At 39.9% G+C, this 16,599-nt stretch overlaps 1 protein-coding gene across 3 annotated transcripts in view; it reads right to left on the bottom strand.

Moving 5' to 3' along the window:
• The window catches only part of tbc1d32 (TBC1 domain family, member 32), a 72,370-nt gene that overhangs the window by 14,562 nt on the left and 41,209 nt on the right, over positions 1–16,599 (bottom strand). For 2 of the 3 annotated variants that reach the window (XM_068708504.1, XM_068708503.1), the window contains exons 28-30: positions 16,447–16,530; positions 4,490–4,559; positions 3,309–3,424 (exon numbers count right to left, since the gene is read on the bottom strand). In XM_068708504.1, the coding sequence (XP_068564605.1) occupies positions 3,309–3,424; positions 4,490–4,559; positions 16,447–16,530 (270 nt within the window). The remainder of the gene's footprint in view (positions 1–3,308; positions 3,425–4,489; positions 4,560–16,446; positions 16,531–16,599) is intronic. The other variant, XM_068708505.1, reaches the window with a different exon arrangement.

Below are 16,599 nucleotides of genomic sequence, written 5' to 3'. Positions count from 1 at the left end.
CAAAGATCTAGCTCTCTGTTGGCTGTATCACCGTGTGAATTCATGATTTTGGGGATTTTGTTGTATGAGGAGTCAAGTGTGAATCCTGTGAGAGAATCAGCCAATATTAATTATTTACTACAAAGGCTCACAGGTGGAATCACTGCATTGTGAACACCACATTACGCCAGCAATAGCGAGAATACAAACTAACACGACTGTAAACACCAGGACCACAACACAATCAGACTCCTCGTTTTCTAACTTACAGCTTTCTCAAGTGGTTGATTCGAGCTCTGATGCATTTACTCCTTAAGCTCAGTTTCATTTAGACATTGTAATAATTAAATCAGGTCCTGCGGGAAGCAAATAACTGCCCCGATATGCAGGTCCTGTTGCAGGAGAACTGTGGAGCTATTCGTCGGGGAGTGAGAACGCAATCTGGCTTTACTCCAGAAAACAACCCCAGGCTACCAACACATATCCTGGCTTTTATGTCTGTCTGCTGATTTGTCGCCTTAGAATAATGTAAACCTTTAACTTTTGTTTAGGTAGAATGCACACAGGAATATTTTATATGCAATTTGCCCTTAAAACAGTCACTGGATTTAGTGTAACAGCATGTAAAATATGCTTCACAAACTCAGAAATGATTCAGGTTATAAATACCAAAAAGTGAGGAAATTGCAACAGAGTGAGTTGGTTGGTTTAACCACTTGGTCAGCTCTCAGTAACGAACACACAGTTGAACACCACTTCATGCTCCTTGAAACTGATTGGCAGACAAGCCTCATCTATTTGTAGTACACTCTGTCAAGACATCATTTGGAATGATAAAGAAATAAAGCAGAGCCTGAAAAAAACACATTTTGATCTACCATCACTCAAACTAAAAATACTGACATAATGAAACAACTCCCCCTCTCTAAAATCTATATTTATTTAATTTTCTCACGTTAAATGAGAGACTTCTGCTACTAAAATCAGATGTATGAATTTAAAACGATTTCTCGGAAACTTTCCAAAGTAAATCAAATCGTATCAATGTATTGTATACTACCCAGCATGCTCCTAGATAATGTCTGGATGAATGGAGAGTTGAGAGTATTGTCTAAAGCCAAGAGACCTGCTTTCGGTCAGGTGACAAGGAAACACACCTCAACACTAAAGATATGTGGCAGGCTATCCAGAATGTCACGGGCAACAAAAGCAGGAGCGCCCCATCATGTGTGAGACCACGTTGCCAGATGAGCTGAACACCTTTTTATGCTCGCTTTGATCTCCTCAAAGAGTCCGCAGTAAAGTCTGCCCAACCTTCAGAGGACCAGCCACTGTCAAGATCCACAGCGGATGTGAGAAACACTCTGTGAAAAGGGAAAAGAGTGAATGTAAAGCCACTGGTTCTGATGACATCCCTGGTTGTGTACTAAGAACATGTGCCAACCAGCTAAATCAGGGGTCTTCAACGTTTTTCAGGCCAAGGACCCCCAAACTGATAGAGAGATGGAGCAGGGACCCCCTACTATATACAGTATATTGTATAAAATTGTGTTTTATATTAAACTGGGCTTAGTGCCATATAAAAACATACCTCGTTATTGTGCATTCAATACTAAGCTATTCAAATAATACACATGTTCATATATTCATGTTTTTATTTTAAACATGTGCAAGGTACAGTGAGTGGGGTGGCCATGCCACTGCCATTTAGAACCATACCTTGCATGATAATCATGCATACAAGCTATTCAAATCGACATTTTTATTTTAAACATAAATGTGGAAACGAGTGATGGTCTATTAGTGCCACTGCCATGCATAAACATACCTGTTATCTTGCATACAATACTGAACTATTAAAATAATGGACAGATTCATGTTTGGGAAAAAAAATAAATGGTCTAATCAACCAAAAATTTCCCAGACCCCCTGCAGTAATCCGCGGACCCCCTAGGGGTCGCGGACCCCCTGTTGAAGACCTCTGAGCTAAATTATGTCCTCACTGACGTTTTCAACATATCACTGTCACAGAAGAGAGTTCCTACCTGCTTCAAGACACCATCGTCCCCGTAACTAAAAAGTCTGCAGTGTCTAGTCCAAACGACTACAGCCCTGTAGCACTCACCCACATTCTGACGAAGTGCTTTGAGGAACTGGTTCTCCAGCACATCAACAACAACAACAACCCCCAGCCACAGCCTGGACCCTCACCAGTTTGCATGCAGAGCAAACAGATCCACAGAGGATGCCGTCTCCACTGCTCTCCACTCAGCCCACACACATCTTGAAACACCTACATCTGAATGTTCTTTGTTGATTTCAGCTTAGCATTCAACTCAATCTCCCCCATGAAACTGATTGTTAAAACTTTGGGCTTAAGTACCTAACTCTGCATCTGGTTATTAGACTTCCTCACAAACAGATTGGCAGCCACACATTCTCCGCTCTAGTGTTTAACACCAGAGCCCCCCAGGGCTGTGCGCTCAGCCCCTTCCTAATCACACCGTACACCCCCGACTGCTACTCCCGTCATGGACAGAACTCTGTTGTGAAGTTTGCAGATGAGACTGCATACACACAGGATATCAACAGTCTTGCAGAGTGGTGCACAGAGAACAACCTATCGCTCAACACCAGTAAAACCGAGGAGCTAATTGTTGATTTTAGAAAAAAGGAGCCAAAGATGCACACCTCTGTCAATCTGTTTTAGATTTGTGAAGACTCTACTCAGTGTTTTCATGTTCAATTTTCCACGTACAAAAGGAAACTTTCTAAAGGAGAGAGAAGGCCTATCAGTTGCTATTTAGGACAAAAGGAGGCTGAACTGACTAATATAATCTGTATTGTGTTAATCAGGCAGAGACGGACACTATCAGTTCCTCGTTGTCCCTCTCACAGTGAGACTGGTGAAGTCATTAATCTAACCTGTCACTGCGTGCACACGTGCTTTTTTTCCCCCACACACATATTTTTATAGATAAGTCGTGCATGTGATAATGTGTATTCTCATGCATCTACTGTAGTTGTATAACACGTCACTTCCACTTTACCGTACTGCTCTCTTGACTATTTGAACATCTTTACCACTGTAAATGTGTTCATTTATTTGGGATGTTTCATCTTTAGATATTATTTGTTGAAGTCACTTTCCAAACATTTTTAATTTATGAACTGAATCAACAACATTTTTGGATGCAAATTGCATATTAATGTATTTGAACAGTGTAGCCCAAGAAAATGTGCAAAATAACAGAGGGGTGGGGGGGATACCTTACAGTCACAGTCTACCTACTCTTCATGAGTCCAGATGTGGAGTCTGTAAAGGATACTTAGCTCTGAAGCAGTTTTGACTCTCTGTGTGGACAAGAAGATCTTGATATGCTGCATTAGCAGAGTCAGGTCATTCACAGCATCTTCTGTCAGTAGCTTGAGGTAGCTGCCGTACCTGTAGATAAAAGACAACAGAAGGTATATCTGCACATTTTCAGCTCCAAAGAGAACGAACCCCTTTCCTCTGTGACTGAGGGATTGAAACCAAAACCTGGGGCCAGATGCATAAACGACGTGAATGCACAAAACACATCAACACACTTACGTTCCCATACAACAAAACTGCATTGTCAATTATGTTTTGAGGGAAACATATTTTCTCCTGGATTATAATTGTTTTGAAGTATTAAAAAATTCTAATCACATAGTCTGCGTAGAAAGAAGGTCATGATGAACAGGTGGGTCAACAACTCAACACAGGACTTTCACCCCGGGAAGACCGCTGTTTATGTCCCGCGTGAAACCAAGAGTCAACGTTGTCTTAATATACGTACATAATTTAATTAATGTGACAAACATACTTATTTTAAGCCAAACCATGATGTTTTAGTTTAAGTAGTTTTGTTCCATTTTTATTTTATTTAAATTTACAATATTAACCACATATTTAAAACTGTGACCGTAATCCAGGATCAAATATATTCCCCATAAAACTGAGAATGCAGTTTAGTTAAGACAGGGTTGGATATAGAAATGTAAAAATAAGGCGGTAGACTGAATGTTATATGCTCTGTTGGGGAATAGGCTCTCAAGTGAGCTCTGATGTCAGAGTGAAATTGCTTGCTGTAAGTTCATGATTGAAGTGAACTGTAGTGGAAGTTTTAGAGGTAGTTTGAATATTGGTTAATGTTGGAGCATTGCTGGGGCTCTGAAATTAGGGAAAGGTTTTAAAATGACTTGCAGCAGATAGTTGGTTGTAACACAGTCGCATAAAGTAGAGTGAAATGTTTTTTTTTACTTTTTTCCCCCAGTATCAAACTGGGGTAAATGTACCTTCTTGAGCAGAATTAAAGTGTTTACGGGTATTTTCTTAATCTGCAGTTACTGATATGAAGCTTGCAGTTCAGGGAGTGTTTGTACACAGCAGGATTCTCCTTCCTTCCCAGGTAGCTGCTGTCAGAATACGGTCTAATTAAACGCAGGTTTATGAGCTATAGAAAAAACAGTTAGCTGTACATACCTGACACAGGTGTCGATTCCCAGCTGCTCCACAGATGATAATACAGCACTCTTTACACTCTTCTCCTCTGCTGTAAAACACGGCAATTAAAAAGGAGATGTGGTTGTTACCAGGCAAGGCAATAGGCAGAGAAGGGGATATGGCTGAAGTTTTTTGGAGGAACACTCCCTAGACATCACTAACGGGGTGCATTACGACTGCAGAGAATTGAAAAACATGAGAACGTATCATGACTTGCTACTTACAAAGCACTACGGATGTGATGTTGTGTCTGGGTAATTTCATAGTTGGCAGTTTTACAGCGGTTGTTTGCCATTTAATTGTGATGCTTGTGAGGCAGCATGGCATCAAGGTGACTTGGGTAATTCCACTATCACTCTGCCACGGGTAATTTCACAACAGCATTTTGATGGTTTAGAGCAGTGGAGTCATTACTCATGATTTTAGGAGTGGGTTGGACTTTTGGAAGAAACTACAGCATGCAATGTTGGCCCCTGTGAGAAAGCCCTTATCTCAGGACTTTATCTTCATCTGTGGAGCGAGATACTACAGCAGCTGAAAATACTGCAGCAGGGCAGGTTTAGATCCACATGCCACAGCTTTGTACAGATCGTTGAGCTATCAGTCTTACCAGCTGCTCTCATGGGCTCTTAGTTAGCCCCATTAAGTGTGCAGAATCATAAAAATATATTAGTTTTTGGAGTTACAGTAGTAATTGTGAGGAGAGAGCGATGAATAAAGCAATAACTGCGGGAGGACTGATATTTTGTTTTGAAAGATGTTTCCACTGCTTCCTGGCTTTGGGGAAAAGGAATATTATTACATTTGTGCTAATGGATCCCCTGCTTCAGACAGTTTGTGGAAAGATGATGAGAAGATTTTGATAATTAATAGAAGAAGTATTATCCAGACAGCATTAGTGGCAGGGAAAACTTCAAATCCAATTTACAGACTAATAGTGCAGAAATATGAAAGGGAAATGATAATATGGTCGCTGTAATCGACATATCGAAGTGATAGTTCAGCATTGTTGCCGTTGAAAAATTGGAGCTGAGCAATGTGGATGAATAACAGGCTATCAAAATCTTGTATTAATTGATAGAAAATAGCTTGTGACAGCAGCATGAAGCAGTGCTAGAACAACTAATGCTGTATTCTCTCTCTCATCACATATTAACATCTCAAAAAAACTCTTGCTGATGGCAATTACTGTCTAATGGAGATGAATGCTCTCTTGTTGTATTTATTCCCTCCCTCCAGTTCCTCTCTGCTCCCTTCCTTCCAGCACTGTGCCACCAGAGTCTACTTTAGAGTTTGTGATAACTATAATCAAAACCATTTAAACTTTTGTTACAAAGACCAAAGGTTGACAGATGGCACCTGAATTGTATCTTTGACATTAGTCGTAACAATGTAGGATGAACACACATGTACAAGGAGGCAAATGTGTGCTGTCTTAAAAATAAATGTGGAATTAAGAATGAGGTGTCAAGCTTAACTTTCAAGCCAACAAGGAGGAGAAGTCCTAAAGGTGATCAGTATCTGCAGGTCCATGACAACAAAGCAAACATCATCTTCTGATGTGTGATATGTTTGAAATCTCCAGAACAGCTAAAAAGTGAAGCTTGGGACTATAACCTATTTTTTTAAGAAGTCACAAGCGGAAACGGTTTGGAACCACTGGTTAAATCTTCAACAATGCATTGTACTGTATTTTCTAAGCTTATCATGCATTTCTTAAGTAATATCCAAGTCTGAAATGTAGAGTAACTACAGCTCTCAAACAATATTTCCCTCAGAAAAATATAAAAAGTATAAAGTTTTATAAAATGGAAATACACGAGTGGAGTACAGGTATCTGTACAACCTTTTCAACTCTGTCTTTAAGGAGGCTCTGCAGACCACTAAGTATATCCATGACCGGCCTAATCTCAAATCTCTAAAATACAACGTAAAACATATTCAACCAATTACATTGTAACCAATTGGTTACATTGGTCCAATTACATTGAACCAATGCAACAAAATGTTCCAGTACTTTCAATAAAATCACATCACGGACAAAATGAATCCCCTTTTGAAAATGGCCGTGTTGTGTTTCTAATGCCTCTCAGTGAACACAATATCTCAAGAAGGATGAACTGATTAGAGTTGATGGTCAAAGATCACTGTGACCTCACAAATTACAGTTTGGGCCATAACTCAATAATTCATATGCTAATTACGACAATTTCACACAAATGTCTCATAGGATAGTGATCACTTTTTTGACAGATGTGGGTGTGGAATAACGGCCTTCTTTTTCTCCAGTATTTGTCCTTTTTTTTTTTTTTACAAGTCGCCCTATCTTGGAATGACAACATTACAATTCCTCGTATGCAAACATACTGGCAATAAAGTTTAATTGAATGGACTTGTGGTTTTCAGGTATTTTTACTCTGTGGTTGGCTGAAATAGAGAAAAGAAGGTGATTTAACCAAAAGCAGAATGTGGTAAGAAATCTATGTAAATGAGGATTCATTTGAGAAAGTGTAGATCTCCGCCTGAGCTATTAACATGTAACAGTCACATGAAAAGGTGCTCTCTCTTTGTTTCCTGCCATCCAATTTCAACAGGCAGCTAAAATAATGAGATTGCTTGACAGCTGCCTTCAGGAGTCCGGCCATGGAGGGTGAGGAGATACAACTCAGAACAGTGAACTGACAAAGGTTAATACTTGCCAAATGAGCCAGCTCTCTCCATACAATGGGAGCACCCAAGTAGGGCAGAGTGGCTGAGACTGTAGTCCATGTCGATCAAACACTAAGAGGAGCCCACTACCACCCGTTACCCCGCCACACACACACACACACACACACACACACACACACACACACACACACACACACACACACACACACACACACACACACACACACACACACACACACACACACACACACACACACACACACACACACACACACACACACACAACTGGCAGATTGCAGAATTCACCGAGAGCCATGACAGCTGTCTGGTCTCCTAAGAGGCTATCAGGTGGGAGGAATATTAGAGGGGAAAATGGGATAGCAGCGTGTGTGTGTATGAAGTAGAAAGTACATCAAATAACCTTCATTTTAAAGCAAGGAAGAGATGCAGAGACGTAGGCTAATATGACAATTTCATAACTGATTGTTGGTCTGATGCTGGAGCAGAGGGTGCCAAACGGATTTCAGGGTGTCAGATTTTATACAGCTTCTATGCAACTGTACTGACTAAAAGATTTTCTGCCCAGTTGAAACATGTCTGACCAAAACCAACTGCTCAGATGAGACTTAAAAGACTTGAGAGTGTTGTTTGCTCGTGTCTAAAATCATGTATTGTTTACTTACTGTTATTTTGTTCTGTCTTTCCAAACACTAGTGACGCATTTCTGTTAAATGATACATTGCAGTACATTACATACAAGTCTATTAAAGTCCCCTCCAATCAAAGTATGATTTGCTTTTTGTCACTTCGCTGTGCATGAGTTTGATACACTTCATCTGCTGAAGGGGCAAAGTTATTCGGTGCTCTCCTTAAATCTGTGTTTAAAGGTTAACTTTTGTAATTTTCAACCTGGACCCTATTTTCCCAGGTTTTTGTGTGTAAGTGAGTAACAGTTTTTTAAATTGGTCCAGTATTGAGCGGGAGCACTGCAGCTGGCAGTCGTTAAACAAGCTGCAATGTAATTCTTCGGGCAATTGCTCACCGTCAATGTACCTCCTCTAAATGTGCTTGTTTTTGCTACAAACAGGCTCAGATTGGTATTAAAAGTGTCTCAAGACATTATGGGTAGGACCCAGCAGAGAAATGGAACTTTTTTCTTTAACTTTCATTTGATCTGGTCTGTTTGGTTTTGTGTCATGTGACCTGTTGCCAGAAGACAACAGCAGAAATGTGAGTGAGAGTTGGTGAGAGGAGTGCCAGGAAGAGTTTGTTGCGTTAGAGTCCTGTAGTTTCATTTTTAATGAAACGGCTGAATATCTAGCTGACTTCAACAATGTGGATAAAGCCTAACCCTCTCATGATATTTTAGAACAAACCTTCTCCTTGAGCGAGACTTAGACACAACAACAAACAGAAAAAAATGTTTTATTTTATTTCTCTGTAGGGTCCTTTCCATAATTTAACCCATAACCCATTATAACCCATTATATTAACCCATTAAATTCCATAATAATCTGAGCCCGTCAGTGGCAAAAACAAACTCTTTTAGTGGATGTACATTGAGGGTGAGGAATTGCCCAATATGATTACATTGCAGCCATTTTAGCTGCCGCCCGCTGCAGTGCTCTTTCTTAATAATGGACCAATTTTTTTTTAAATTACCCATTAGTCACTTTGACACAAAAACATAGGAAAATAGGGTTGAGGTGGAAAAATACAGACGTTAACTTTTAACACATGAAGGTACAAGCATGATTTTGTGACATAACTAGTTTGGAAGCTAATCATCATCCATGCAGCTTACACAAGTGTGTGGATTTTTAAGTGAAGAGAGATGTATGTATGTATGTATTCCTGAAAAGCTTTGTAATCATTGTTGCTTACACCAAACTAGCTGCCTGCATCTACAAATCAATCCCAGGTTGAAGATATAACTATTTTTCTTCAATTTTGTTGACATGTATCAACCTGATTTCTCAAGGTTTTGTCTATGATACAAAGTATAAGGATACACATTTTTATAAGACTTGTCAGACAAATTCCTATCAATCTACCGTAAAGTGTAAACTGTAGAAGGACTAGGCCCTGTAAGTGTTCAATGTTAATACAATTATGCAAATTGAGTTTGACTGATTTCTAAAAATTAAGTATTTAAATATAAGAATGTCATAATGTGGAAATAACAACTTTGAAGTGTGTGAGTGAACTTAGATAAATAATTCATCAAAACAAACACTTCTAAGATTCTTCATCAGTGTGGCCTCAGAGGAGACATTCATCTGTGCTGATACTGATAAAAGACATCCAATACACTGTGGGGAGATGTTAAATTCTTCAATGGAAAAATGCTACCTCTTTATTGGAAAAAAAACACAATAATTAAAAATGGAAAAGATTCATTACTAGTGTATTGCCCGTTCGGTGTTTGGCCGTTCAGCGTCTGTGCCCGTTTGGAGTGGGCCGTCTGCTTGGCTCCCAGTGTTACCGTTTGCAGCGATGTCGGGGCGCGCCTGTTTGCAACACATGACTGCTCAGAGCAGGCCGATTGCTTGGCCCTTGGAAGTGCTGCTTGCAGCGTTTTCAACAACCACTCATCGCTTGTTGACTCAAGGGAAGTAAAGAAGAGTTTGGTTGCAACGATGGTATTTCAAGCATCCGGAAGCAAAAGTAAACTGCAGTCAATGAGCCTGTAAAGGTCCACTGATGACGAAATGCTGGAGTCGGCAAATCCCTGAAACTAAACTGCTATTGTTCGTTTAAAAGTTAGATTATTAATTTAGTTTGTTAGTCCTGCATACTCCAGTGTGAATAGTCTGCTTGTAAAATCCTACTTAATCATTTATTTAGTTGGCAGTATACTGATTGAGTATTTAATATGCAGCAGTATGCAAATTTAATTAAAGCCGAGGGGGTGTGGCTTGAAACTGGCCATGGCTGTTGAGTTATTTTGCAGACAGGAATGTAGTATCATAAATTATTATGGCAAAAACATTCAAAATTTGAGTTGCAATGGCAGAGTTGTGCTGTTCCTGTAGGCTATCCGCTCATGCTCGTTGACTCCAAGAGAAGTAAAGGGCGGCTATAAACTTATCCAGCATCCAATGAGTCGCTGTTTGCCCGCTGCGGACGACATGCTGGAGTGCAGAGCCCTGCAGCCCTGCTCCTGCTGCTACACACAGCGCTGTATACTTGTTTATTCAAATGTAATTGATATTGGACGTGTCGAGTGTCCAAATTGCACCAAATTCGACACAGCAATCCTGGGTTTGTGTGTAGATCAGATGAGCGGTTCTCAGAATGTACAAAGAACACACAGACGGACAGACAATGATCCTTGCTTTGTATTTAGATAGTTAGATTTAGACTATTTCAGAAACATAGACCAACGCTGCCTTTTATTAGTCTTCTTGCCACAAAGGATTGGCTAACTAATTATATTACTCTCGTGCATTATCTGCTCTCCTTCAGTAGCTCAGGGGCATTTGTCTGAATACACACACACACACACGCGCACATGCGCACACACACACACACACATAATGAGGAAGACCAAATTCTGCACACTATTTAAAAAACCTGCATTATAGCTAATAATAATATATCATAACCAGGGAAAATGTTTTTTTTAAAGCTCCATTTACATTTCAAACAGGTGAACTGTAGGCTTGAAGTATGTTTCCTGTCGTTCTACATAATAGGGTGTACACAGCATATTAAACTACAGGCAACGATAGCAACAATTCTATTGCATTGTGCATCCATGTTACGGATATCTGTCAGGAGATGGCATAAGTTCTAGAAAATTAACTGAGAACCTGTTTGAGAACCTGGATGAAATAAATAGCCAGGAATGTCTGACTCAATAAATTAGATATCTGACGAGGGCAAAATATGAATTTGAAATCCCAATATTGCCATGATTCAGTCCTGTTCACTGATTTGCAACATTGTCCAAATACAACCAGATACATTTAAGGAATACTGTAGACGATTCTGTGACTGTTGACAAAGTTGTATTGTTTTATGGTGTACTTCATATTTGAAACAAACTTCGTCACAACTAAGCTCTGTTAAATTCAGGTTTAAAATGTTTTAGTTTGTATTTGCATCTTTCACTGCCTTGCAACTATTTATTCTTCTGTTTATTTGGTTTAATCAGTTTTATTAACCTTGTCTTTACATTACATTACACTCATTTAGCCGACGCTCTTATCCAAAGCGTCTCACGTAGTCACAGCTACGGGAGCAATTCTGGGATTAAGTGTCTTGCTAGAGGACACATCGACATGCGACGAGCTGGGGATCGAACCGCTGATCCTCTTATTGAAGGGCGGCCCTGCTCTCCACTTAGCCACAGTTGTTTATCTTCGATCAGTAACATCTGATTTAAAACTGAATTGAAGAGAAAAGCCTCCCAACTGGGATATAAATTGACATTAAAATGTTCTTAAAACACTGAAGACTATTATGGGTTGTGGAAAAACATAGCAGCAGTACCAGAGAAAAGTACCAAGATCAATCGGTCACTACAAGATTGATGATCAGCTCAGGGAAGCTACCGTGCTTTTAACACAATTGTACAACTATATGGCAGTCAGGCCATTTTCTGAGTTAAAAAAGCTAGAAAGGAAACTGGTCACATCTTTTAAGGTGTACCGAGTTGGACAAAATGGTAATGACTGATGCAATAACTTGTCTAATTGCCAATGAGGACAGCTGAGCTTTTATCATCAATCCCAGTCAGGCTTCCATCTTATCCTCTCATCAGCCACTAAATAAAAACTATAACATTTTCTACAGAATTGAGGGTGCATTTGTATAGCTAATATACTGTTCATTTTATTTCAGTTGTTCACTCCCATTTTTCCAAATGTCGGGCTATCACACCGCTCAGCCTACCCTCTAGGGTGCTAAAAAGGCGGCTCTGACCGGTTGTCTCAGATTAAGGAGGAGCAATGTGGATTCCGTCCTAGCTGTGGACCAGCTCTGTACCCTGGCAGGGCTGTTGAAGGGGCAATGGGAGTGATGCTTTGTGGACTTGGTTAATGCTTATTACCGTGTCCCCCGTGGAGTCCGGTGGGGAGTACTGCAGGAAAATGGGGTACCTGGGTCGTAGCTACAAACCATTTGGTCCTTGTATAACCAAAGTGAGAGCTCAGGCTTCTCACTTGATTTAGTCCCTCAGTAAACATGAGTTTGTGGTCTCAATCTCTAATTTTTAGGCTTACTGTGATTGACAGATCACAGTATATACGGCATCTCGACGTCTCTCCTCCACATTCCAAATATGGTAACTTCCGTTCACTCGTTGCGAAAAAAACATGGGGTTTAAAAACGGCCATCTACAAACCAATGGGTGACATTATGATGACTATGTCCACTTCTTATACGCAGGCTATGTGAGAGCTCTGTCCAGATATTCAGCAAAAAGTCAAACACGTTTCCAGTGGGTGTTGGCCTTTGTCACTGATTCTTACCGATTGATTATGGGGATTATATATAAATGCCTCTTTCCATTTCTGAGGGGCTGAGTCAGGGAGAAGCAGCTGAGCACATGATTTGCTTATTTTATCTCCAGTCATCATAGTGTTACATTTTTTCTCCCCTTCTGCTCTTTGGTGTAGTTTGTGTTGCTGTAAACCTCTTTGTCTTTTTTGCTCTACAATAAAAGCTTTAAAATTGTACTTGACTCTCTTTCTGATCTCTGCACTTGGGTTCATCCCCTCCAGCGCTTAAAGCAGTCGCATTATCATAATAATGGTAATATTACTAACCAGTGCCAGATGATTGCACAGACATCAAGACATTATTTGAGCAGAGGTATGAAGCACTGTTGATTTAATTCCAAAGTAATGTTCATTATTTCCAGTGATGAATTGATTTAAAACACACAGTACTGTATGTTTTAAACATACAGTACTGTGTGTTTTAAATCTGTGATTATTTACGCTAATATAGCAGGTATCACGCTAAACTTGTTTAAACATAAAGGACTAATTCCATTTATTTAGGGAACACTTGCTAAGGGTAATGGGGAAGGCATTTGTTGCTGCATTTTAGAAGTAATACAAGCAGCTCACTACTTGCTGTTATAGTTAACAACAACAAAAACTTTTGTGGGTGAAGGGCATGATGTTACAGTCGTCTGTTTATAACTGTATCTTGTAAAAAATATGTAAAATAAGACTGAGATATGCAATTAGTACTTCAGTATGCAAGATTTTCTGGGTATTCACTAATTAACAGCTTTTCTTTCTAGCTGCCATCAGTCTGATCAAGTTGTTTAGCCCAACGGCTACAAAACAAGCCAACCTACTGAAATCATATACGCGTTTGATATGGGAAACATAACACATTATGACCTGCGGTAAAACTCTGCTCTACAAATTAGGAAGAATTTCTCCACTTTTTTACCCGTATGCCAGCCCACAGGGACTGTCCCTGACTTCCACACAACATTGAAGAGGTGTGTCAACGAAGACACCTCAACAATATTCAGAGCCTTCAACGTCTCAAGATAAGTCAAATGTAACGTAAAATCTTCCAGAATTACATTACAGAATTTATCAGATCAGATATTTTGGCCCTATTCCATATCTCACTCTAAACAGGTCACACATTAGCAAGCTACGGTTAATGTTTCGATTAGTTAGCTACACAACAGTTACACCTGAACGTTACTAGGTGTAAATATTTAGTAACAACTCATTTCCAGGGAAGAACTTGTGTGTGTGGTGCAACCCATTATAATTCAGTCATGCATAAAACCTCACTCAGTAAACACTTGCATTAGAACTAGGCTCAAACTAAGTTTGATCTCATAAACTGATTGTGAAACTGTCTCCTGGTGCACTGGCACTGTTGAGCTTTTTGCCTAAAGTGACTTTCACCAGAAAGGTCAAACACACCAACTTTGTGTCAGTCGAGCATGTCAGTCACATTCAGCAGTTCCTCAAAGTGTTCTTTCGACAGCTTGATAATCACTCAGTTCTCTTCCCCCTGCTGAAAACTGGCTGAAGCCCTGCATCCCATTCCTATGGACTCATGTCAATTTCCCTGAAGCTACAGTCCTGATCAGATCTCCAGACACCCGTCTGCCGATTCAGGTGTCACAGTTTGGATGTAGGAAAACATACTCTGAAGGTGGGAGTTGAAGGTGAAATATATATATACAGTTGTGGTCAAAAGTTTACATACACTTGTAAAGAACATAATGTCATGGCTCTCTTGAGTTTCCAGTTATTTCTACAACTCTGATTTTTCTCTGATAGAGTGATTGGAACAGATACTTCTTTGTCACAAAAAACATTCATGAAGTTTGGTTCTTTCATGACTTTATTATGGGTTAACAGAAAAAGTGACAAAATCTGCTGGGTCAAAAATATACATACAGCAACATGAATTAGCAATTTTGGTGACTTAGAAAGTTGTGTCAATGAAATGAGCTTCATAGCATGGCCTCTTAACTTCTTGTGAGTGATTATGAGTGACTACAGCTGGTGACTTCTCTGAGGCCATTTAAATAGGGCTCATTGGATACAAACGCCCACAAACGCTACAATGGGAAAGTCAAAGGAGTTCAGCATGGATCTGAAAAAGCGAATCATTGACTTGAACAAGTCAGGAAAGTCACTTGGAGCCATTTCAAAGCAGCTGCAGGTCCCAAGAGCAACAGTGCAAACAATTGTTTGTAAGTATAAAGTGCATGGCACTGTTTTGTCACTGCCACGATCAGGAAGAAAACGCAAGCTATCACCTGCTGCTGAGAGAAAATTGGTCAGGAGGGTGAAGAGTCAACCGAGAACCACCAAAAAGCAGATCTGCCAAGAATTAGAAGCTGCTGGAACACAGGTGTCAGTGTCCACAGTCAAGCGTGTTTTGCATCTCCATGGACTGAGAGGCTGCCATGCAAGAAGGAAGCCCTTGCTCCAAAAGCGGCACCTTAAGGCTCGACTGAAGTTTGCTGCTGATCACGTGGACAAAGATAAGACCTTCTGGAGGAAAGTTCTGTGGTCAGACGAAACAAAAATCGAGCTGTTTGGCCACAATGCCCAGCAATATGTTTGGAGGAGAAAAGGTGAGGCCTTTAACCCCAAGAACACCATGCCTACCGTCAAGCACGGTGGTGGTAGTATTATGCTGTGGGGCTGTTTTGCTGCCAATGGAACTGGTGCTTTACAGAGAGTAAATGGGATAATGAAGAAGGAGGATTACCTTTCAAGTTCTTCAAGATAACCTAAAATCATCAGCCCGAAGGTTGGGTCTTGGGCGCAGTTGGGTGTTCCAACAGGACAATGACCCCAAACACACATCAAAAGTGGTAATGGAATGGCTAAATCAGGCTAGAATTAGGGTTTTAGAATGGCCCTCCCAAAGTCCTGACTTAAATCCCATTGAGAACATGTGGACAATGCTGAAGAAACAAGTCCATGTCAGAAAGCCATCAAATTTAACTGAACTGCACCAATTCTGTCAAGAGGAGTGGTCAAAGATTCAACGAGAAGCTTGCCAGAAGCTTGTGGATGGCTACCAAAAGCGCCTAATTGAAGTGAAAATGGCCAAGGGACATGTAACCAAATATTAGCACTGCTGTATGTATATTTTTGACCCAGCAGATTTGATCACTTTTTCTGTTAACCCATAATAAAGTCATGAAAGAACCAAACTTCATGAATGTTTTTTGTGACAAAGAAGTATCTGTTCCAATCACTCTATCAGCGAAAAATCAGAGTTGTAGAAATAACTGGGAAACTCAAGAGAGCCATGACATTATGTTCTTTACAAGTGTATGTAAACTTTTGACCACAACTGTGTGTGTGTGTGTGTGTGTGTGTGTGTGTGTGTGTGTGTGTGTGTGTGTATATGTGTATATATATATATATATATATATATATATATATAAAAACAAAAACAAAAGGACTTTAGACTCTGTACAACATTACAACATCAAATGGTCTTCATCCTGAGACACAGATATTAAGGACTATGATATTTGACTCTATAAGTGAATATAAAATGTCTTGATTGTTGTTATAAAGTATTATGGTTATTTATGAGTGCTTATAACTATGATTATGTGCTATAAGCAGACTGAAGCAGATGTGTTTATAACGCATTATAGACGTGGGCATCGTAGAAAGTTTTCATATCCCAGAAAGTAAGTAAACTGATTTATGTCCCATGTTCTTACTTCACTGCTCCACAGAGTACCCTTCATTTATTTTACTTTGACTAAATTGTCAATGTATTGCTCTTCTCAGACTGACCTTTGTACTGAGCTGGAGCGAAGAAGCACTCTGTGGAAGAGATGGATAGATGGGTCGCAACCTTCTCCAGAAGGTCAGCCAGCACTGGGGAGAAAAAAATAACCAGACACATCAACAAAATGTATGCTAGTACAGCCTCAATAAATCTTGAGT

Source organism: Cebidichthys violaceus, unplaced genomic scaffold (genome assembly GCF_023349555.1).
Source record: "Cebidichthys violaceus isolate CVI_PGR_0920_01 unplaced genomic scaffold, fCebVio1.0.p SCAF_14, whole genome shotgun sequence".
In the NCBI taxonomy this organism is placed as follows: domain Eukaryota; kingdom Metazoa; phylum Chordata; class Actinopteri; order Perciformes; family Stichaeidae; genus Cebidichthys; species Cebidichthys violaceus.
Note: the sequence above shows the minus strand (reverse complement) of the source record. Positions and strands in the feature narration are given on the sequence as shown.